Source organism: Macaca fascicularis, chromosome 14 (genome assembly GCF_037993035.2).
Source record: "Macaca fascicularis isolate 582-1 chromosome 14, T2T-MFA8v1.1".
Classification (NCBI taxonomy): Eukaryota; Metazoa; Chordata; class Mammalia; order Primates; family Cercopithecidae; genus Macaca; species Macaca fascicularis.
In genome coordinates, this window is record NC_088388.1 from 112,653,523 (window position 1) to 112,677,207 (window position 23,685).

Genomic DNA, 23,685 nt, shown 5'->3' on the forward strand with positions numbered 1-23,685 from the left:
AAGGTCAAAGAGCTAAGTAAATGTCAACTTAGGTATGAAACCCCAGTCAACACGACCCCATAGCCTGCTTCACCCCCCTAACACTGCCTCTTTCACCTGTCTGCTTATCTAAGTCCTGTAGAGCAGGTGGCCACAGCAAAAATCCTACAAAGGATCAGAACAAGCTCCTTTATGCCTTTTTTCCCCTTCCCTTTTTGATCCCCACATATTCCACCCACAGCTCCTACCAGTCTCTCCCAAGATTAGATTTTTAAAAAACAGAGAACTAAGAATAAGGGCTTCTCAGGAGCCCTTTTCTTATACTCTGAAGCAAACTTCACTGCAAATTTAAAAAGAAGGTGTTTGCTATCTTTGCTTCATTGGAAGAATAACATTGTCTCTCAATGAGACCATAACTTTGTCTTTATTTAAAAAAAACGAAAACAAAAACGCTGTCATATAGGTCTGCTTCTCCTCCTAAATGAATTATGAACTATTCTTTCTTTCCTTCTTACTACTTTGCTGGCAGAAATTAGTAAACAAACAAACAAACAAAAAAGCCAAATAAAAACCAAAAAATTGAGAACCTATTGAGTTCTCAGGGACCCCAAATTAATTTCTCACAAGTTGATAAAGTGAACATTAAACAATCAGGCACTTGGGGTGATTAGAAACAAACAAACAAAAAAATCAGAACGAGTACTTCCATATGCATGTCCTGCAGCACTGCCCAGCCGGCTAGACGAGGTGGCTGGTATTTTTCTAAAATGAACAAAACTGACATAGAGGATTTCAATTCTCCATAAGTTAGCTAGAGGTCCCACTCTGCTAAAAATCAGAATATCCAATGTGATTTTTAATTGCCTTGCTAATAACCACCTTTCAGAAAATTGAAGAAGAGGGAATTTTTTATCCAAAATATCCGTTAGCAAACAATTGCAAATTTCACAGTAGGTGAGGAAGAAGTGATGTGGCCTAGGCATAGGCCCTGGCTTTAGAAAACCATGTTTCAAAGAGCACAGAAAAATGCCAAGAATAATCTCATGGTCATAGAAAGACATCATACTATGGATGAAAAGCGGAGTGAGGAGGGAGGTTTTCAAATGTAAAATATGACCATAAAATAAAATAATACAATGAAAAGCAGGAGTGCAGCTGCAGATGGAAACCAGCAATAAATTCTATAACATTCTATGACAGTATAAACAATACAACAAACGGTACCTTCGTCAGCAAAAAGTTAGAATAGCCTGAACATGGAAAAATAATGACAGGATAATCAAAGGCCAGAAAAGCATTATTTCAAGGAATTTGGGGTGGGAGAAGGGGGTATGGTCAGTGAAAGAAGAGGAACAAGAAAAAGATTATGCCTGAAGTTGATGACTTGAGTTAAAAAAAAAAAAAAAGATGCCAGAGGCCTGGTAGAGTGGCTCACTGCCTGTTATCCCAGCACTTTCGAGGTTGAGATGGGAAGATTGCTTGAAGCCAGGACTTCAAGATCAGCTGGGCAACAAAGCAAGACCCCAGCTCTACAAAAAAGTTTTAAATTAAATAAAAAAGTTTTAATGACAGAAAGTTGAAGGGCTCAAGCACTATTGTGCTTTTATATTTTCTATCAAGAATGACCTTCAACCTAAAAAAGCTAGAACAAATGTAGTTGAGAGGAAGATGAAACCTAACATAAGTGAAAAGATAGGAAAAGAAGCCGGGCACGGTGGCTCACACCTGTAATCCCAGCACTTTGGAAGGCTGAGGTGGGCAGATCACAAGGACAGGTGTTCAAGACCAGCTTTACCAACATGGTGAAACCCTGTCTGTATTAAAAATACAAAAATGAGATGGATGTGGTGGTACGTGCCTGTAATCCCAGCTACTCAGGAGGCTGAGGGAGGAGAATCGCTTGAACCCAGGCAGCGGAGGTTGCAGTGAGCCGAGATCGCTCCACTGCACTCTAGCCTGGGTGACAGAGCGAAAAAAAAAGGAAAAGAGAACCTTGGTTTTCAGTGAGTTCACAATACCGGACCCAGAGGAATTATATCCCAGAGGACTTACAAATAAAAGAAACTGCAAATGCAATAACAAAACCATGTTACATAGTCCTTGAGATGAGCAAATACTCTAATTTTCAAAAAGCGGGCAAAAGATCTACTTTGACTTCAGACCAATGCAACTGAAGGCAATTTTACAAACAACCATAGAGCAGATTACTACATAAATAGTTGGTGAGCAAAAGTTCTAATTTTTTTTTTAGTTTTAAGCAATAATGTAGATACAGATATGGCAAACTAGACTGTGTTTAGGAACAGAGCTTAGTTTGAAATTAAATGAAATTTATAATAAAATGACATACTTAATGTTATACATAATTTTTATCATACCACATGGCAATCAAGCATAAATGGAACCCTTCCTACTAATAGAAATGATTAATATTCTTTTAAAGCATCATTTCTAAAGCAGGGAATGGGGAATGGGAAACAGAAGTCAGCCAGTGGCTGCTCCACTACCGATCATTCCAGACAGATCTTAGGGAAGGGGTAGCTCTGCCTTAAACGACGCCAGTCCCAGACTCCAGCCTCCATCAAGTCCTAGGACTCAGTAGGTGAAACTGGGTAACCATGCCTTCTGGGATTCTCTGTGAAAGTAACCCCAGATAAAGTGGTTCTAAGAGTACAAGGGATATACTCTCTGATGAAACAAACAGTAAGAGGAAAGCCTCCCATGCAGATTTTGAACACCCAGAAGCTATGGGATTGGGTTAGTTACAGCAAGTGGCTGAGGCAGAGGAAGGAGCAGACAAAGGGGAAGTGGAGGCATGAGTCAGCTGTCAGCTGCTTTGCGGGTGTCTGTTATTTAATACTGAATGTTTGGCTGGGCGCGGTGGCTCAAGCCTGTAATCCCAGCACTTTGGGAGGCTGAGACGGGCGGATCACGAGGTCCGGAGATCAAGACCATCCTGGCTAACACAGTGAAACCCCGTCTCTACTAAAAAATACAAAAAAAATAGCCAGGCGAGGTGCCAGGCGCCTGTAGTCCCAGCTACTCCGGGGGCTGAGGCAGGAGAATGGCCTAAACCCAAGAGGCGGAGCTTGCAGTGAGCTGAGATCCGGCCACTGCACTCCAGCCCGGGCGACAGAGCGAGACTCCATCTCAAAAAAAAATACTGAATGTTCAGGGAATGGGAGTGGAGTGGAGACACTAGCATGAGCCTGAGTGGAGAAGTGCGGCTGGGGGCCCAAGAGGAGGAAGGAAGACAGCTCCTGGGAGCAGAGGCAAGGGGGAATGGCAAGAGCTGAAGGAAGGATGCCACAAGAGAAAACTGCACAAGAAACAACATTCAGACTATGGAATCAGTCCTGAGTTTCAAATACACTGCCTGGCCCTTGCTTCAACAATCCACTGTGTTTGTGGGTTCAGGGGAAGGGAGGCAGGATGGGCACGATGAAGCATGACTGGCCACATGATAATAATTGTGTAAGCTGAGTAATGGGTATACGGGTTCACCATACTATTCTACTTTTATGTTTTCATTTTTTAGTGTGTGTTTTTTTCCCCTAAGCTACTAAGGGTTTACCATTTAACTCAGGGTTTAAAACAAACAAACAAACATAAATTATGTTCTATAAGACCTGACACAATCTTGCCCCTCTCTTCCTGTTACTGCTCTAGCATCCTTGTTGCCTACCTGCTCCCTCACTCTCCGCTATTCCCTGAGCTCACCAGACATGCTCCTCTCACCCCAGGCTTTGCAAGAGTTGGTCTCTCTCCCTAGCATTGACTCCGCTCAGACATCCACACAGCTTACTCACCTTCTTAAGGAGATGCACTCTGCCCCGCCTATGGAGAACTGCAGCTCGCCCCTCTGCTCCACCTTCTCCGGAACTCCTAATCCTCATCACCCTATGTTTACTTTTTCCTAACACTTATCATCTTCAAACATATATATATATATTTCATGCTTATTATCTTTCATCACTGGAATTACCAGAGGGACAGGAAATTTTTGTTTTGAGGTTTTTATTTTTATTTTTTTGGTTGTAGTTCAGTGACTAGAATGCCTGGCACCCAATAAATTTAAGTAGAATGAATGTAGAAAGTTTTTTTGTTTTTTTTTTTTTTTTTTTTGAGACGGAGTCTCGCTGTGTCGCCCGGGCTGGAGTGCAGTGGCCGGATCTCAGCTCACTGCAAGCTCCGCCTCCGGGGTTTACGCCATTCTCCTGCCTCAGCCTCCCGAGTAGCTGGGACTACAGGCGCCCACCATCTCGCCCGGCTAGTTTTTTGTATTTTTTAGTAGAGACGGGGTTTCACCATGTTAGCCAGGATGGTCTCGATCTCCTGACCTCGTGATCCACCCGTCTCGGCCTCCCAAAGTGCTGGGATTACAGGCTTGAGCCACCGCGCCCGACCTCAAATGTAGAAAGTTTAAGAACTACTCAGAAGCCTGTGGCAAGGGAGGGTGTAGGTGTCTTTGGCCTTGTCTTCTTTAATAGCTAGAGTAGCTAAGACCCAACTACTCCCACCCTACTCTTCTGTGCTAAACAAAAAAACTAGGGCACCCAATTTCTGAAGAGGAGTGAAAAACTTATACATAGCTCATCTGAATTATTGCCCTCCTCCCCAGCTTCTAGGCAGAGATTTCATAACTTGATTTTGAGACATCTAAGGCTATTTCCAGCTATAGCTTGTGATATCACAAAATTCTTAACCAAGCTCTTCATGATAAAGTGAGAAATTTCTGTCTAAATTATAAAATAATTGGAAAACTTCTCAAAACCAGGGCTGTGTAGTTTTTCGGAAATTTTAGGCTTTGGCAAAATGCATATTTTTAAGAGAAAGTTATCACATAACAAATGTTTAAAATTGGTTTTGTGATTTTGTGATTAGGAAGAATGTAGGCATCAAAACCCAATTTAGAACTACCTGGTGCCAAGACTTTTTGTACATGAGACAATTTCCAATAGGCTTATCCCTCCCTGCATTGACAGCTATGTCCCATGGCTAAGAAGTTACTCCTACATATCTCCACAAACCAGCTACGGAGTTGAACAAATTACCTTCTTGAGCCGGTTTTCTTACGACACAAAATATCCTGTGTGCGTGTGTGTTTGTGCGCACACGCACACGTCCTCACATATTTGTGTGTACCATTCTACTTTCAGAAGATGGACAAAATCTTGTGAAATCAGATAAACAATAAAATAAAACCCACCCCAAAAAAGCTAGGAATCATTGCCTTAAGTGATAGCATAAGTATTTGCAAGCATGAGAAAGGGATTATCCAAAACTCCTTTAACGGTGTTGTTAATGAGAGAAAATACTATTTGATCTACCCACAAGTGATTGCTGAGCAATGTGCTGCAGCATATAGTACAGATGCTGTTCAGAGTACGGATGACCTTTCCAGAACTGACCAAGGTCAGAATATAAACTCAGGGTAAAATGGTCAGGTTTCTCTGGCTTGCATTTCCACAAATGAGGTCTAGATGCCTTGTGAGGCTCCCAGGCTGAGGTAAGAGTGCCATCTGGAGGATCTCCATTTCAGAGAGAAATGTGTTTGCAAAACTGACTGTAAAACAGGTCACCAAGTCAGGATCCACATAGAAACAGGAACCATTAGCAAATAATTGCATGAATTTATGCTGTTTGCACACTTGCCTTTTTAATAAAACCTTTCCTTTGGGAAACTTTTCTTGAATTTCATCTCTCAAAGTCATTTGTATAGTTCTTGTTGCTCTTTAGAAAGGGGGTCTCTTCTACTTGGCCCATAGATCCACTGAGTCAAGCCTCTTACAGTTCCCCTTCTCCCATAATCTACACGCTTTTCCTAAAAAAAGGTTTGATTCCCAGGTGGTACAGGTACCCTCAAGATCCCAAGAAACTCTCAGGCTCCCCATCAGAACAGGTACCCTCAAGGGTCATGGAACAGTTGCCATGCCAACTTCCACATGCTCAATTAGATGATTCATCTCTAACCAGAATGAACATGCACTTAATCAGCTATCAATAGCCTTGACCAGGGAAGAGGATAGAGTCTGCCTACTCTATGTGCCATAATACATCACTTTTAATGGCAAAAATTGCAGTTACTTTTGCACCAACCTAATATATTCATTAGGTGAAACAGTCCCGAGGGACTGCATCTGCTTAGGCTAAGAGCTGCAATGCAGTTTTCTGTGTTACTGTGAGGAAGGAGTGAAAGGCATGCTTTTCAGTTACAAGAGATCCTACCTCCAAATTACTGTACCTGTCAGGAATAGCTTCTATGAAGAAAAGAAATCTGCCGTTCTGTGTAATCGCCCTGTGATGCCTTTATTTCAGTTCTACCCTTAGTTCCCCATTCTCTCAATTGCTGAGAAAAGTAATGCTAGCTGAAATTACATGAATTTTCAAAAATGGGTATTTTCTTCACCTGTGAAAATGTGCCCTTCCTCCTCTCTTACAAAGCCAACTTCTTTGTTCCTCCAAAAAACAAAGCTGATTCAGACAATTCTTTTTTCTGCGTTCTCATAGTAGGACATGCAGAATATAGATAAATAGCTTGTTAACCACAGATGAATTCTTTCACAAAAGAAAAGCAGTCTTCTTTCTTAATAGTTCTTGTATGACCCTTAAATAGGAAAAAGAAAGACTAGGCAACCAGAATGACATGATTAAAGGGGCTGAGCCAGAAGTAAGAAAAAGGTTAAGGGCAGGAGGAAAAACAGTTTGTTCCACGTCTGCAAGGAATTGGAGGACCATCTGCCCGCAAGGCTGAGGATTAAGGAAGCACACCCACTGGATTAGCAATTTTTTTTTTTTGGAGACAAGGTCTCACTCTGTCGCCCAGGCTGGAGTGCAGTGGTGCAATCTCAGCTTGCTGCAACCTCCACCTCCCAGGTTCAAGCAATTCCTCTGCATGAGCCTCCCAAGTGTCTGGGACTACAGATGCCCACCACCATGCCTGGCTAATTTTCGTACTTTCAGTAGAGATGGGGTTTCACTATGTTGGCCAGGTTTGTATTAGCAACTTTCTTCAGACAGCACCAACTCAAAAGAACCTAAAGGTCATACCCCTTATCCTCTTTTCAGGACAGGAAACTATATTTCAGTAGGAAGAGATACAATTCGGAGTCCTAGACAGGTCCAGAATAACCTTAATATATTCCTCCAATGGCTGCAAAGAGTTAAAAACACAAAAAGCTGAATTGAAGGCTTACCTATGTCCACCAAACAAAGGATTAGGCTATGAAGACCAGAGTCAGCATGTCATGGCACACACATTCCAGAGGAACATTGGCAATTTAAGACCTTTGCCATCTGACAAGATAAAGAAACAGTGTTGAGAAGGAAGAAAAGTCCAACCAAGAAAATAAAATTTAGTTGAAATAGCAAAAAAGTGCCAAAAATGTATGCTTAAAGAAAGTCCTAGGAGTTCCAAGAATTCTGAAAAATTATCAGGTAGTGTTCTGATGAATGAAGATGACCAGTCAGTGAGTCCTGTGTGACGGTCATAAACCTCAATAAAAAGGATGGCATAGAACATAAGAAACCTTGTTGGTCTCTTTTGTCAAAGCTCCCATGTTATTAAAGACACTCACCCTTAATTGTAAAAAGCATTATTTATTGGAAAGAAATATTACAGGAAGTCTCCTTAATTCCTGCAAGGCCAAATATGGTGCCAATTCTTCCCTTCCCTCCCCCTACACCCCTAAAATATCACCCATTTGCTCAGAAATTCTCTACCCCGACTCCTGGAATCTCCCGATTCCTTACTCCAAAGCCAAGGCCTGCATTTACAATGTATATGTTCCCAGAGGGCTCTGGAAGCAGCATGAAATAATGCTGCCTGACAGTTTGTTAGCTAATCAAAGGAAGATGGCTAGAAAGTCAATGAATTGAGGTGCTTTACTTGACAATTTATCTTAATAAACAGTTCTTAAACAAAGCCTCATACAGGCCAGAAGGTAAGACGTTCTTCTGTAAAGTCAAACTTCCATGATGTACTGGTTCACCAAAACCAATGGGCAATTCAAAGAAGTCTTTAAGGGAGTAATTATGCCAAGGGAAGAATCCACATATTCAAGACATAGCTTTCTTAAGAAGATGGAGCTATTTAATTTTAGCAAGGGCAGCTGCTCTTCTTTCTGTGTTCTGAAACAAGGCACGAATTAAAGCTTTTACTTCACTGGAAGAGAAAGCAGCTGCCAGGGGTCCTTTTCCATCTGCCCACCTGCAAAACAAAAGATAAGAGTTTCATTTCCTATTAGGTCTCGGAAGTATAAGCAAGACTTAAAAATTGCCTATTTGATCCAAATGCTTATTTGCTTGAAACAGAAATAAAACAAATTCTGGGTATCCTTCCTCTTCTTTATAGAACTACCCCACAATGTCTTTGACCTCTTTGCTCACCCACTACAACTGGTATCAGCACAGCCAGATGAAAAGACCAAGTGAAGAGTATGAGACTGTTCTCCCTTATTCTATACCAAGCCCTCTTTGAACTAATAATTATGACCATACTCTCACGCCTTAGGCTCTGTAACTGTATTACAAAGTAAGCCACAGGCAACCAATTTTAACTGACGAAGGACTAGTGTAAAAATATATAAAGAAGTCCCATGAATCAATAGTGAAACCATAAACAACCTATTAGAATAAAGGGCAAAAAATATGAACAGGCATTACATAATAGAAGAAACATGAATGACCAATGAAAACATGCTCAACATCATTAGAATTTACGGAAATGCAAATTAAAATGACAATAACCTATCATTGTATGCCAATTAGATCAGCTGAAATTTTCCAGTCTGGTAATTCCAAATACTGGTGAAAATGAGACTAAATAGGACAAATAAACTATGAAATATTTGTACAATGGAATGACACAGTGGTGAAAATGAACTGCAGCTACATATACCATCAAGAATGGATTTCAGGCCAGGCGCGGTGGCTCACGCCTGTAATCTCAACACTTTGGGAGGCCGAGGCAGGTAGATCACATGAGGTCGGGAGTTCAAGACCAGCCTAGACAACATGGTGAAACCCCATCTCTACTGAAAATACAAAAATTAGCCGGGTGTGGTGATGGGCACCTTTAATCCCAGCTACTCGGGAGGCTGAGGCAGGAGAATTGCTGGAGCCTGGGAGGCAGAGGTTGCAGTGAGCTGTTATCACACCACTACACTCCAGCCTGGGTAACAGAGTGAGACTCCTTCTCAAAAAAAAAGGATAAATTTCAAAAACAATAATAATATTGAACAAAAGAAGTAAGTTACAGATGATTCTACTTATACCAAGTTCAAAAAAAGGCAAGTCTAAACTTTATATTATTTAGGAATACATGTAAATGTGGTAAAACTATAAAGAAAGGCAAGGAAATAAATAGCATAAAAGTCAAGATAGTAGTTACCCCTCATGGAGAGCATTTGGAGAAGGGTATACATGGATTTTCAAAATACGGGTATTATTTTTCTTACGTTGGGTAACAGGTACATGAAATTTATTCTTTTTCTTTACATTGTAAAAATATTGAATTGTAAAAATATTCCTTCATACGTATATTTTACAACTTTAGCCTTATATTTACAGAAATCTCTGGGGAAAAAAAAATTTCCTAGGCAGTAAAAAGAAGTTGAGTTATACTGTCATAATTTTTCTTATAACAAGGAATTAATGATCATTCTTAGACTGCAAGAAGGCCCTTTAACACATAGAAAAATTCTTATCTACTGCCCACTGGAGCCTACTACTTAAAAGCATCTTTGTTACCCACTAAGGACTTGTAAATAATAAATGAATAAATCTGAACTTTCTATGAAATGTGATTGGAGGTATTCTGACATGATTTTTTTTTCAAGTAGAGATCTTGTTTACATTGTACGAATGACTAATATTTGCAGCAAACAACTCAGACACATCTAGGATGACTGGTCCAATATAACCAGACATCTGTAGTAAACCAAGCTAAAGCAGATAGACAAGTACCTACAGGGATTGAGATGACCTTAAGGCCTCTACAGAGAGTCCTCTATGTAAGGTATACATACCAACCAATAATCTACCAAGACAATATGAAAGCATCCATGAATGCGTAACCGACTCGCATCTATTCTGTTTTGTGCAATGGCCTCTGCACACTATGATATGATATAGCATACATTCACTGGGCACAGCAACATTAACTGATGGTGTTGAGAGAAAACATCATCCACTACATTTAAGAAAAGATGAATCTCTACTAGGTACATGGTCCTTAACCTTTAAAACTACTGCACTCCCTGCAGAAAGACTGCGATCAAACAGTAGTTTGATGCTCAATATTTCAGACAGATAAAAGTCACTTCTCTGTTAATATATTAAAGTAATTCTGAAAATTCATCCAGGCTGGCTGCAGTGGCTCATTCCTGTAATCCCAGCATTTTGGGAGGCCAGGAGTTTGAGACCAGCCTGGGCAACATAGAGAAACATCATCTGTAAAACAAAACAAAAGAAAACAAATCAGGCCGGGCGCGGTGGCTCAAGCCTGTAATCCCAGCACTTTGGGAGGCCGAGACGGGCGGATCATGAGGTCAGTCTGATCGAGACCATCCTGGCTAATACGGTGAAACCCCGTCTCTACTAAAAAATACAAAAAAAAAACTAGCCGGGCGAAGTGGCGGGTGCCTGTAGTCCCAGCTACTCGGGAGGCTGAGGCAGGAGAATGGCGTGAACCCGGGAGGTGGAGCTTGCAGTGAGCTGAGATCCGGCCACTGCACTCCAGCCTGGGTGACAGAGCAAGACTCCGTCTCAAAAAAAAAAAAAAAAAAAAAAGAAAACAAATCAAATCAAATAAAAAATAAATAATAAAATGATAAAATAAAATAAATTAGCCAGGTGTGATGATAGGCACCTGTAATCCCAGCTACTCAGGAGGCTGAGGTGGGAGAATCCCTTGAGCCCACGAGTTTGAGTCTGCAGTGAGCAATGATTGAGCCACTGCACTCCAACCTGGGTGACAGAGTAAGACCATGTCTCAAAAAAAAAAAGCATCCACTGTTCCTTAAAGTGAGCAACAATTTCCATCCAGATGTCAGAAGGCTGTAATTCTTACAGTTGCCAGATCATTTGTACATCATGCCAAAACCACATATTCAAGACCAAAATAATATGGAAAAGAAGTCGTTATGTTATCAAATATGGGAAAGTGGTAATGAGATATGCACTATGATAGATCATGAAAAGGCCCCAGCTACTCCTACTCATTATGAAAGTCTTTCATGAGTAACATCAGCAAACAGGGAAAAGCCCTGCTATCAAGGGCACTATTACTCTTTTGTAGCTATGGAGAGTTATATGCCTCTATAGAAGGGTTACACATACCGATCCCCAATTTCTTGCAAGCTGGCTTGTAGCATCATCATCAATTCCTTGAATGGCATCCATTTTGGCACATAGACTGGAACCTCTTCTTGGTATTTCTTGTTCTTGCTTTCTTCAGATAAAGGTGCAAATACTTGGGGTCCTTCATCCATCACTGTTTTGCATAAGGAATATAATCTATCACCATCTTCAGTAGATATGTCCTGGTTTTGCACAGAGGAAAGACAATAGAATAGAATTGGGCCAGCTCAGAAGTGGGGAAAGGGCAGCAGATCTTTGATGCGTGCTGTCCAGGTGGGTTGGCTACAACAATGTTTTCCAACCAATTTAGCACAACTTACTAGACACTACTTTTCATCAGCTCTCTGACAATACTTTTATATAAGAATGACACAAAATATGTTTCAACAGATTGTCAGTAATTTAGTTTGCCTGCATGAAAGAGCCCGTTTCTCCAATAGAATGTCACACAGCTTGTTGCAAAGCAGGGGATGTGATTACAAATAAGGATTTAGTCAATCTATGATTTAGAGGCATCAGCTGGCCAAGTCCAGCCAATTTTCCTGAAGAATCACATGTAAAATTTAAACTGCAACAGTGTGTTGGAAAAATGGAACCTGCACAAGACTGCATTCACTTTACTAAATCAAATTATTGAGTTTACTTGCAAATTAAATGACTTTACACTATGCAATGCATCTCAGGACCACTACCCAGTTTCTAACTTCCTCATTCATAATCAAGATGGTATGTTGACAAACAGTTAAATCCTACTTTCGTATAAAAGAGATTAACCAGTTTCTAGTAAAATAGAAATAAAACAAAACTGAAAGACAAAAAATAACAGCATGAGTTAGACATGAAAACATGAACAGTTTCTTCAACATCACTTTCTCAGCAAAGTCACAATCTGGGACATGAATTGCATCTCAAGGCTGGGGTAGCATCTAATGGCCCTTACCTCTAGGGCAGTAATTTTGCCAATGATCTCAGAAATTGCTGTATTGAGCAAAGTCCCCATAGCTTTGCAATATATATTCACTGGCAGGACATCCTGCCACACAATTCCAAGTCTCTTTAGTTGGTGCAGTACCTGTAGAAGAACACAGCTATTTACATGGAAGAAAGATTACTGTGACTCATATTTTCCAGATTTACATTTATCATTTGTGAGTTTATAGCGAAAGTGGCATTATGCCAAAATGAGGTAAAGTAACTAAGGATATATGCTTCTTGAACATTTAACCATAGTGACATCCCTGGTAGATGAAAAGCAGATTCATCAACCTGAGGATAGGAAAACTGCAGCAAAAAGATAAATCACTTAAGAAAGCGGAGCATTAAGATAAAAGCCAATATTTAAAATTCCCAAATCTAAGTTCAGGAAACAACTACGTGCTACAACAGACTTTCTAGGTAACTAGTTGCAATTATTGAGTCAATGAAAGGATAGTTTCCTGTTGTCTTGGTGGGAGAGGGGAAGAAAAAGTTCTTAAACATGACTGTAAAAGGTATCTAGATTTTCCAAAGGTGGGGGTGCAGGGAATCAACTGAATACTTGTTACATATTGTTTTCTGCTTTAAAAAAAAAAAAAAAAAAAGGCATCTAAGGATAGAATACAAATTTCAGTGCTAGCAAGAGCCTCCTACCTGCCGGACTGCTTTACTTGCTACAGAATAATTCTCTTCATCGTCCATATTTGAAAAGTTCCTAGCACTTGATAATCTTTCCAGAAGTTCACCTTTCTGTGCCCGCATTTGGGCCAAAAAGCATTCTGTCCCTATGATGGAAAAACAGAACAAAAAATTTTAAAAGCTGTTCAATTACACACTGGAAAACCAGGATAGACAAGAGATGCATAAACCATGTATCTGTTCTGCCTATATAAAAATAATTGCTAGATAATATCATAAAGCTGCCCTAAAGCTACTAGAAACAATCACCTTGAATACATTAGCCCGTTTCTCAAACCCAACCTCCAGATAATAAGTCTTTTCCAGTAGTTTGCTTAGAGCCAGAGTCAGCTAAGAAAAATTACTATAGAAAAAAGAACTACATATTATTCTGATATATCTACACCACCTAAGGGAAAAGTCAAGAACTGAAAAACTAAGTGAACCATATAGATTCTCTACCATGATCAACATATTGATTTACTCCACATTTCATTTCTTTTGCCTTTTAGTAATCCCAAGTAAAACTAAGGGAGGTGTAAGATGGGGGAGCTGTCTTGGGGTTTTACAAAAGAAACTAGCACTGACATTGGTGAGCTCTTACCAACAATATAAACAGAATTGTCACAATATAAATCTTATTATGTGTCATTCTAATGACATAATCCTGATCTGGCAAATTCAATGCACACTAGCACTGCAGTTTGGAACTCTAAGGTACCATGAAATCATCTTACAAAAAAGTAAAAGTCTCCCACAAAGACTACACTCACCTTATACAATTAAATAACTGGAAACACTTGCAGATTAAATGCCCTCCCACTTTCCGATACAGCTCAGGACCACCATTCTAATTATTTCATTCAAAAACTACAAAGATACTATGTTGACAAGCTGCATAATCCATATGCTTTCCTACATTTAAGGTATCAGTTACCAAGTCTCCTGAAGCCAGGTACAAGATCCACAAAAGTAGCAGTGCCATCACAAAGAATGGGGGCAAGACGCAATCTGAACTGATGCCCGAGGGTCAACAAGTGGTGAGCAATGTACATACAGTTGTTGTGATGAATAGCGGCCAACTGGGGAAGTTTTTGAAGGTTCTCCCTAGGCCAGAAGGAGAGGCAGACAAACAAAGAAACCACCTGTTACTGAAGCTGGGGTTGATGAAACTCACAACTTCTCTAATGTATTTCTAGGCTTTAATAACTGTCTAGTTTCTAAATGCTACACATAACAAGATACAATCTCATCACTCCCACTCCTAGAGGGAGGCTGTTCTGCCTGAATGGCATCTTATCCTATAAAACTATCCTGGTGATTAACAAAAAAGAAAGATTAAGGGAGTCAAGATGTTTGCCTGAGTCAATGTTTTGCACTGAAAACCTAGCAGAGCTATGTATAATAATATCCTTGAAGTTTTACACGGATACATCTATGGAAATACAGGTTTACTTCACCTTTCTCCGAATTCCTACTTCATTTATATAATGAACTGTTCAATTATTTTCGAATTCACTAGTTTTCAAAAACTAAAGATTAAGAGTCATTTGGGAATTTTAAAAATATATAGATGTTTAGACTTTACCCCAAATTAAATCACAAGCTCTAAGAGTGAAATCACAGCATTTATGCTTTAAAATTTTCCCAGGGATTTTAATTTTCATCCAGGATTGAAAATCACTGCCTTAATTCTTCTACACATATTAGTCTTATCTACCCAGCTTGGGAAGAAATCTTATCTTATATTTCTGCTATCTACCCACTAACAGTCATTCAATCAACAGTTTCTAGTTTGCTAACTCAATATAAAACTAGGATATACAACTCAGAAGCCAACAATCAAGATAGTCCTTATTTCAGGCTACACATCAGAATCACCTGTGGGACTTAAAAACAAAAACAACAATGCCTGGGTCTTACATCAGTCATAAATCAAAAGCTCTAGGAAGAGGGTAAATATGTATATTTTTAAAGCTCCATAAGTTATTCTAAAATACTGCCAAAGCTTGGCCGGTGCAGTGGCTCACAACTGTAATACCAGCATTCTGAAAGGCCAAGGCAGGAGGATCACTTGAGCCAAGGAGTTCAAGACCAGCCTGCCCAACATATACAGACCCCATCTTTACAAAAATAATAAATAATATTAGACAGTGTGGTGGTGTGTGCCTGTGGTCCCAACTAGTTGGGAGGCTAAGATGGGAAGATCGCCTGAGCCCAGTAGGTTGAGGCTGCAGTGAGCTATGATTGCACCAGTGCACTCCAGCCTAGGCAACAGAGTTAGACTCTGTCTCAAAATATGAAATTAAATGAACGGAATGGAACTGAAATGAAATGACATAAAATAAAATACTGCCAAAGCTGAGAACCATTATCTAAGGACAGTGGTTCTCAAAATGTGGTCCCCTGACAGGCAACATCAGCATCACCTGGAAATCTGCTAAAATTCCAAGCCCCACTCCAGACCTACTGAATCAGAAACCTTGGGCACGGATCGAGCACTCTGTGTTTTAACAAGACTTCCAGGTGATTCTGATGCACACTAAAGTTCTGAGGTTACACAAAGGAGAAAGAGAGGCAAATCTAACTCCACAACAGTGTGAAAAATGTTTCCGAGCCACGAAATGTCTAAGCCAACTGTCTTTGAATCCCCAAGGACAAGGCTGTCAGCTAATGCAAATATGTTTTCTCTTTACTTTTGCTTAAGTAAAAAATGAAGCAAGAATGTTAAACCACAGTAAAGAGAATACAAATAAAACCAATAAGGTTCACAATAAGCTTTTATAATAAAAACAGGTGAGCCTAGTTAAAAACATCCCAATAATTCAAAAATCTGAACTAAAAAATACTTTAAATAGTAAACAGCTTTTGGGGTTTTTTTTGTTTGGTTGGTTTTTGTTTTAATTAGAGATGAGTGTCTCACTATGTTGCTCAGGCTAGTCTCGAACTTCTGGCCTCAAACAATCCTCCCACCTCTGCCTTCCAAAGTGCTGGGATTACAAGTGTGAGCCACTGTGCCTGGCTGATTCTCGTCTTTGAAATTCAGAGTTCTTGGCTAAGCAATAGCTTTGTTGACATGTTATCAAAAATATTTATGAAAAACATCTAAACATTTTAATTCAAATAATAAAACTGAACTAGAGGCTTAGTGTTAAGTAAAACAGTTCTGAAAATGCTTAGCATCAAAACAAGGTAGTTCTTTTGAGTTTTAAAATGTGCATCACTAACTACACTGCAAGATTATAAAATCCTAATTAATTTAGTAATAAATGACCAAATCCTTTAAATATGCGTCTTAAAATTATTTACTGCATTTTAGTGTGAATGTTAGTAATCAAAATGTCTTTAGTGGGAATATAAAATTATTTGTTTTAACTTAACTTACACATCTTAGACATACAAATATTATATAGAAATGAGATACAGTGGTACTTACTTGTGATATGTTGGTACAACATCATGGAACAAATGGAAGATATTCCTCACTGAGTAGAAAAGTTGAACAGCACTAAAAAGAAAACAGACTTAACAGAAATGCCTAAGAATACACTAAAAATAAGAAAAAAATAAAACTAAGTGCATCTTCAGTGAGAGTCATAAGCTAAAACTACAGTTGCAGAGAACACCTGCTTTGGATGCTGGAAAACACCATTAATCTAGATGGAAATATAGTCTCAACCAGTATTTACTAACCAGACTACAATTCTAAACACCTGGATCCATTAATAATTGTAAGAAGAGCAGCATTCAACCCAAAGCCTCTTTTCTATTTATCAATTTCTGTTCTGCCAGTACCCAGAGTATCCCTTCAGTAACAAATGGAGCTAAGCCTCAAGCAAATGTCATCTACTCACTGATGCACTCTGCAAAGGGCAAGGTATCAATAAAAGCACTCACTTGGTTCTTTTAGAATCAGTCTGACTTTCAGCTTTCACCTTTTCTCCTTCTTTCCTCAATGCAAGGAGGTGAATCAACATTTCTAGGATAGAATCTAGCCCTCAAGATATTTTGCCCTTTAAATCTAGCCTTAAAACACCTACAGATGATTATTAAAATGCACTTTTAAAAGGCAAACATAAGGTTTGTGTAGCTTACCTCTACACAAGAATATCTTAAGCTATGTACCTTAAAAGCTTACAGGGATTTTATAAATATTTAGGAAAATAAGTCACACCCAAAAACCCTGTTACTATTTGATTATTATAATACCTGATTAAATTATTTCATTTTTGTGCAGAAGCTGCTGTTTGAGTTTGATAATGAAAAAGGGGGTTGTTGTACTGTAGCTGTGGTTTTGTTTGTCCTGTTAAAAACTATTACTTTTAATGGAAAGAATGTCCATAGATAGTCAGTATACAAATACTATTTGGTGTCTTGTGTTCTCAAAAAGTTTAAGAAATATTGCCCTGCATCTCTAACTTCTGGTCTGATATATTTCAGAAGAGTGCCATGTGAAGAAACTGTCCTATATTCATTTTGCCAACGGTCACTCCTATGTTCATTTTATTCCTTCTTACAATTAACTTTGAATGGACATGTGAATGTAATGATTCATTAAAGTCAGAGAAGTATCTTGGGAGACATGTTCTTTCTAAAGCAGAATAAAATAAAGAGGTTTGCTCGTATGTGAGATAAAAACTGAACTCTGGAAGTCCATCTAAAGATGCAATTTGATTGGGTCAAACCCCAACTGAAACTGTTTTCTTTATGAAGATAGGAAGAATGAAATTGTTAAGCACAGATTCAAACTAAAGAAGCTTTTATAAACCTGCACTGCTATCAACTTGGTCCATGCTCTGCCATTTTCTTCTCAATTTAGTCTAGGAGTAGGGAAGAAGCTTATTAGACAAAAACAGATTCCGTATAAGATAATAGAATAGAACTTAAGGTAACGTGAATGCAATATAGATTAGAAGTCATCTTGAAAGAGTGAAGCCAGATCCTTGGCATGTTCCATTCTTTCCCTTCTACCTTTGGCTGCCTAACAAATTGTTATTGCTTTAAATATAAACATTTAAAACGTAAATTAATTAGGGACTGGGTTTCAAAAGGTAAAAAGAATGTTAGGCTAAAGAGCCCAAGCAAGCTGGAATAGAAAATATGACTATTACCCACTGCCACCACAATAATAAACATTTAAGTATTAATCATTTTCCAGGTAAGAGTCTAAGTTCTTTGCATGTGCTTTCTCGTATAATATCATTCAATTCAAATAAAAAGTAAAAGTAGCCGGGCGCGGTGGCTCAAGCCTGTAATCCCAGCACTTTGGGAGGCCGAGGCGGGCGGATCACGAGGTCAGGAGATCGAGACCATCCTGGCTAACACGGTGAAACCCCGTCTCTACTAAAAATACAAAAAGAAATTAGCCGGGCGTGGTGGCGGGCACCTGTAGTCCCAGCTACTCCGGAGGCTGAGGAAGGAGAATGGCGTGAACCCGGGAGGCGGAGCTTGCAGTGAGCCGAGATCGCGCCACTGCACTCCAGTCTGGGCGACAGAGCGAGACTCCGTCTCAAAAAAAAAAAAAAAAAGTAAAAGTAAAAATTCAACAACAATTGAAGAACTTTTGTTAAAAAATGATTAACAATTTTTAATGTCAAAAAATCCATTTGTGCATCCATACAAATGCACCTACTTCTTATACCTTGCTCATACATCTACGCTATTGAAAATAAAAGTTAGAGATAGACATAAATCTGTGTGATGCACTGGGTTTTGTTTTGTTTTGTTTTTTTCCAGAAAAAGCATTAACTTCTAGGATAAGAAAACCCAAAGAATTCCAGCTAATTTTCCTGATAAACATCTAGTTAGGTATGCATTTAACCAAGTCATTGCCATTTTCACACAACCCAGAATTCGTACCATTGATCACTACTGGTTGTTGCCTCTAGTAAAGTCTGATAGGCAAGTTCCATTAATTTCTTCACTGATTCACTGATCCGGCATGTGGGCAAGGAAAAGGAATGTTGGTCCAATGTATTTTCAGGCTCTAAATTCACCACTTCATTGTACTGAGTATTGGACACTTTCTGTACTTCCAGTTTGTTATCCTCATCAGGAGTGGGTAACTCCGGCACATTTATCTTAGAATCAGGAATAATCTAAGATTCAAACACAGAAATATAGAAAATATATTGTTTTCAGAATAATTCAAATATAAGCACATGGTGAAGAATAAGATACTGCTTGCTTTCATGGTACAGCTACGGCTCTACAGAGTAATTAGAAGATTTCAATAATTATGACAATATTTTAATGACTGCTGAATCCTAAATGAAAGCATGTCATAAGTGATAAACAATCCCCTTAATCCCCTTTACTGTGACATTCTTCTAAGTGTTCTTTTTGAGATAGGGTCTTGCTCTGTCACCCAGGCTGGAGTGCAGTGGCACAATCATAGCTCACTGTAGCCTCAGCCTCCCCCGTAGCTGGGACTACAGGCACCACCACACCCAGCTAATTTACTTTTATTTTTAGTAGAGAAAAGGTCTTGCTATATGGCCCAGGCTGGTCTCCAACTCCTGGGCTCAATTCATTCTCCCTCCTCGGCTTCCCAAAGTGCTGGGATTACAGGCATGAGCAAACGCACCCGGCCCCAAGCATTCTTAATCTTGCCTGAAATAGCAAAGCTGTGCAACTAGCCTAAGATTTCAGCTAAATAAAAAGACCTTCAAAAATAATTTGTCTCATACTAGACTATTAGTATTACAGAGCAGCATAATTTGGAGTTCCATTGTCTAGATTCTTGAACAAATTATTTTGTACCAGGCACATGTGTTGGTTTAGTCTAAGAAATAACTCATTCAAACTAGCATATCCTCCCATTATAAAAAAAAAAAAAAAAAAAAAGCTTCAGCTTCAATCAAAAATTTCCTTTGTTGGGACTAAATGAAAGAACAGTAGGCTGTGAATGTGAAAACAGTAATATTTTTTACCCTAACTTTTAACAAAGTCATTTAACCTCTCTGGATCTCAATTTTCTCATTGTAAAATAAATAATATACTAATAATGGCTTTCGAAACTTGTTTCTCAAAGATGTTTCAGCAGTTAAAAAAAAAAAAAAAGATTAAGCATGTAGAGGCAGCAGGCTCCCTACTCCCACTGCAAGAGTAACAGCTTTGCACATACTGGACTTTGACAGAGATTTTCTGGCAGAAAAGGTTCAAAGTCTAATAAAACCATTTAAGTCAGTGGACTTGGCTTTCTAATCTGTAAAATGGTCTAATAATATCTACTTCAGAGAGCTGTTATGAAGTTTAAATGAGAATACAAATATCAGGGGCTGGGTGGTCAAAAACTATGGCTAAGATCAGAATGATGATGAAAAAATTTACTTACAGAGATGATTAAAAATGCTAATCTTTGCCTGAAAAATAGTGGGCCTGGATACATAAGACTCGAAAGAGTGACTTCATGAGGAGGGACAAAGGAAACTAAGATGGAAGAATGTTAGACCTAATAAGACGTCTCTTAAGACAAAATGTAAAAACCACACAACAACAAAAAACATAACTATAGATCTTTTGGGAAAACAGTACACATAGGGGAATAAAGAGAATTGAGAAAAAGACCATGAAAAGCAATTAAGTTGAAAATGTGTTTTAGAAAAGGGAAGAGGAGCTTTTTCAAAGTTGGGAAGTTTAGAAAATCTAATTCCAGGGCCTAAAGGTCAAGAGAAAGAACCAGGCTGGAATCTAAAGCAGTGGTTCTCAATCAGGGACAGTTCTGTCTTCCAGGGGGCATTTGGCAATGTCTGGAGATATTTTTGCTTGTCACAACTGGAAGAGGTGCTACTGGAAACTAGGGAATAGAGGTCAGGATGCTGCTAAATATCCCATAGGACAATCCCCCTCAGCAAAGAATTATCTGGTCCCAAATGTTAACACTGCCACTGCTGAGATATCCTGACCTAGAAGAAGCTACATTAGGACTTGAGTACTCAGGAAAAATGCAGTTTTACAAACTCTCAAAATTACTTGAGTAGGAAACTCAGATTATCTAGTTCTCTCACAGTACAGAAGAGGAAAATGAGGTTCAACAAGGTGAAAAGATTAAGCCCAGAGTCACAGAGCAATTCAGTAGTAATGCTGTTTACATCAAGGAGTTGTGAGATACATATGAATTCATTTACCAAAGGTACTTAGTAAGCACATGAGCACTGAGTACATACTAGTAGTATGTATGTACCAGGTATTTTCTAAGTGCTGGAGATAAAACAATAAACAGGGTCCCGGCGGTAAGATGGCGGCTGCCGCGGAGTGCAATGTGGTAATGGCGGCGACCGAGCCAGAGCTGCTCGACGACGAAGAGGCGAAGAGGGAAGCAGAGACTTTCAAGGAACAAGGAAATGCATACTATGCCAAGAAAGATTACAATGAAGCTTATAATTATTATACAAAAGCCATAGATATGTGTCCTAAAAATGCTAGCTATTATGGTAATCGAGCAGCCACCTTGATGATGCTTGGAAGGTTCCGGGAAGCTCTTGGAGATGCACAACAGTCAGTAAGTTTGGATGACAGTTTTGTCCGGGGACATCTACGAGAGGGCAAGTGCTATCTCTCTCTAGGAAATGCCATGGCAGCATGTCGCAGCTTCCAGAGAGCCCTAGAACTGGATCATAAAAATGCTCAGGCACAAGAGTTCAAGAATGCTAATGCAGTCATGGAATATGAGAAAATAGCAGAAACAGATTTTGAGAAGCGAGATTTTCGGAAGGTTGTTTTCTGCATGGACCGTGCCCTAGAATTTGCCCCTGCCTGCCATCGCTTCAAAATCCTCAAGGCAGAATGTTTAGCAATGCTGGGTCGTTATCCAGAAGCACAGTCTGTGGCTAGTGACATTCTACGAATGGATTCTACCAATGCAGATGCTCTATATGTACGAGGTCTTTGCCTTTATTATGAAGATTGTATTGAGAAGGCAGTTCAGTTTTTCGTACAGGCTCTCAGGATGGCTCCTGACCATGAGAAAGCCTGCATTGCCTGCAGAAATGCCAAAGCACTCAAAGCAAAGAAAGAAGATGGGAATAAAGCATTTAAGGAAGGAAATTACAAACTAGCATATGAACTGTACACAGAAGCCCTGGGGATAGACCCCAACAATATAAAAACAAATGCTAAACTCTACTGTAATCGGGGTACGGTTAATTCCAAGCTTAGGAAACTAGATGATGCAATAGAAGACTGCACAAATGCAGTGAAGCTTGATGACACTTACATAAAAGCCTACTTGAGAAGAGCTCAGTGTTACATGGACACAGAACAGTATGAAAAAGCAGTACGAGACTATGAAAAAGTGTATCAGACGGAGAAAACAAAAGAACACAAACAGCTCCTAAAAAATGCACAGCTGGAACTGAAGAAGAGTAAGAGGAAAGATTACTACAAGATTCTGGGAGTGGACAAGAATTCCTCTGAGGACGAGATCAAGAAAGCTTATCGGAAATGGGCCTTGATGCACCATCCAGATCGGCATAGTGGAGCCAGTGCTGAGGTTCAGAAGGAGGAGGAGAAGAAGTTCAAGGAAGTTGGAGAAGCCTTTACTATCCTCTCTGATCCCAAGAAAAAGACTCGCTATGACAGTGGACAGGACCTAGATGAGGAGGGCATGAATATGGGTGATTTTGATCCAAACAATATCTTCAAGGCTTTCTTCAGCGGTCCTGGAGGCTTCAGCTTTGAAGCATCTGGTCCAGGGAGTTTCTTTTTTCAATTTGGCTAATGAAGGGCAACCACCCAGAACCCAGAAAATGCAGATTCACTCAGTTTAATCTTGAATGTGGAAACAGTTCACCTCCTCCCTTCATCACGTCTCCATGTACTTAGAGCAGTTTCGTTTTCTCAGTTGGATGCCCTGTGTCTCTGTGAGTGGGGTGGAGCAAAGGGAACCAATGCCGAAGACCGCGGGCAGGGGAGGGAGGCGGGGGTGGACAGGGAGGCAGCTTGTGAATTTTTGTTTTACTGTTTAACTTTATTAAAAAAGAAAAAAAAAAAGAAGAGAATAAAATGTTTTGACCCTTTAAAAAAAAAACAATAAACAAAACAGTCAAAAAAAAAAAAAAAACCCACAAAACTCTATCCTCATGGAGCTTACTTTCTAGAGGGAGAAACAATAAACAATTCATATAAAATGTTGGTTGATGAAAAATAAAAAAAAGAAAAATACAGCAAGGAAGGGGTACAGGAAGGAAATAGGGGAGGTTATAAATTTTTTTAAGTGATCAGAAAGTACTTTTTAAAAAGCAAATCATATGATATGCATAAGAATATTCCATGCAGAGGTAACAGGTTGTTCAGAGATTCAGAAACCAAGTAGGCCTAGCACATTCAAGGAACAGAAGTAAGTCCAGGGTGCCTGCAGCACAGTGAAGGATGAATGCAATAGAAAATACAGTCAGAGAGGCAATAGGAGGCAGATCAGATAAGGCCTTGTAGTCCACTGTAAGGCTACTGGGTCTTCTCTAAATAAGATGGGAAGCTACTGGACTTTCTGCAGAAGAGTGACATAATCAATTGATATTTATGTTAAAAGAAACCACAGCCCAGTTCTTGGTATTGAGTAGATTTCTGCTCCCTTAACAATCCACAATTACTTCAAAAAGTGTTAATATCTGTGCATTTCAAATGGCTAATTAAATATTTTGTTGAAGTGGACACAATAATAGGGTACCCCAAGGAAAATGGGACACAGCA

General features: G+C 39.4%; 1 protein-coding gene and 1 pseudogene across 2 annotated transcripts in view; one reads left to right on the plus strand and one right to left on the minus strand.

Annotated features, from left to right (window-relative positions):
• Positions 1-7,562: 7,562 nt before the first annotated feature.
• The window catches only part of ZW10 (zw10 kinetochore protein), a 43,822-nt gene continuing 27,699 nt past the window's right edge, over positions 7,563-23,685 (minus strand). Inside the window, exons 10-16 of the mRNA XM_005579678.5 lie at positions 18,853-19,091; positions 16,430-16,501; positions 13,931-14,100; positions 12,970-13,100; positions 12,281-12,412; positions 11,320-11,522; positions 7,563-8,188 (exon numbers count right to left, since the gene is read on the minus strand). Coding sequence (XP_005579735.2) covers positions 8,068-8,188; positions 11,320-11,522; positions 12,281-12,412; positions 12,970-13,100; positions 13,931-14,100; positions 16,430-16,501; positions 18,853-19,091 — 1,068 coding nt within the window. The 3' untranslated portion in view covers positions 7,563-8,067. The remainder of the gene's footprint in view (positions 8,189-11,319; positions 11,523-12,280; positions 12,413-12,969; positions 13,101-13,930; positions 14,101-16,429; positions 16,502-18,852; positions 19,092-23,685) is intronic.
• On the plus strand, positions 21,257-23,056 carry LOC102121936 (dnaJ homolog subfamily C member 7 pseudogene; annotated as a pseudogene). The gene has a single exon (XR_012423710.1). The product of XR_012423710.1 is annotated as a dnaJ homolog subfamily C member 7 pseudogene (transcript).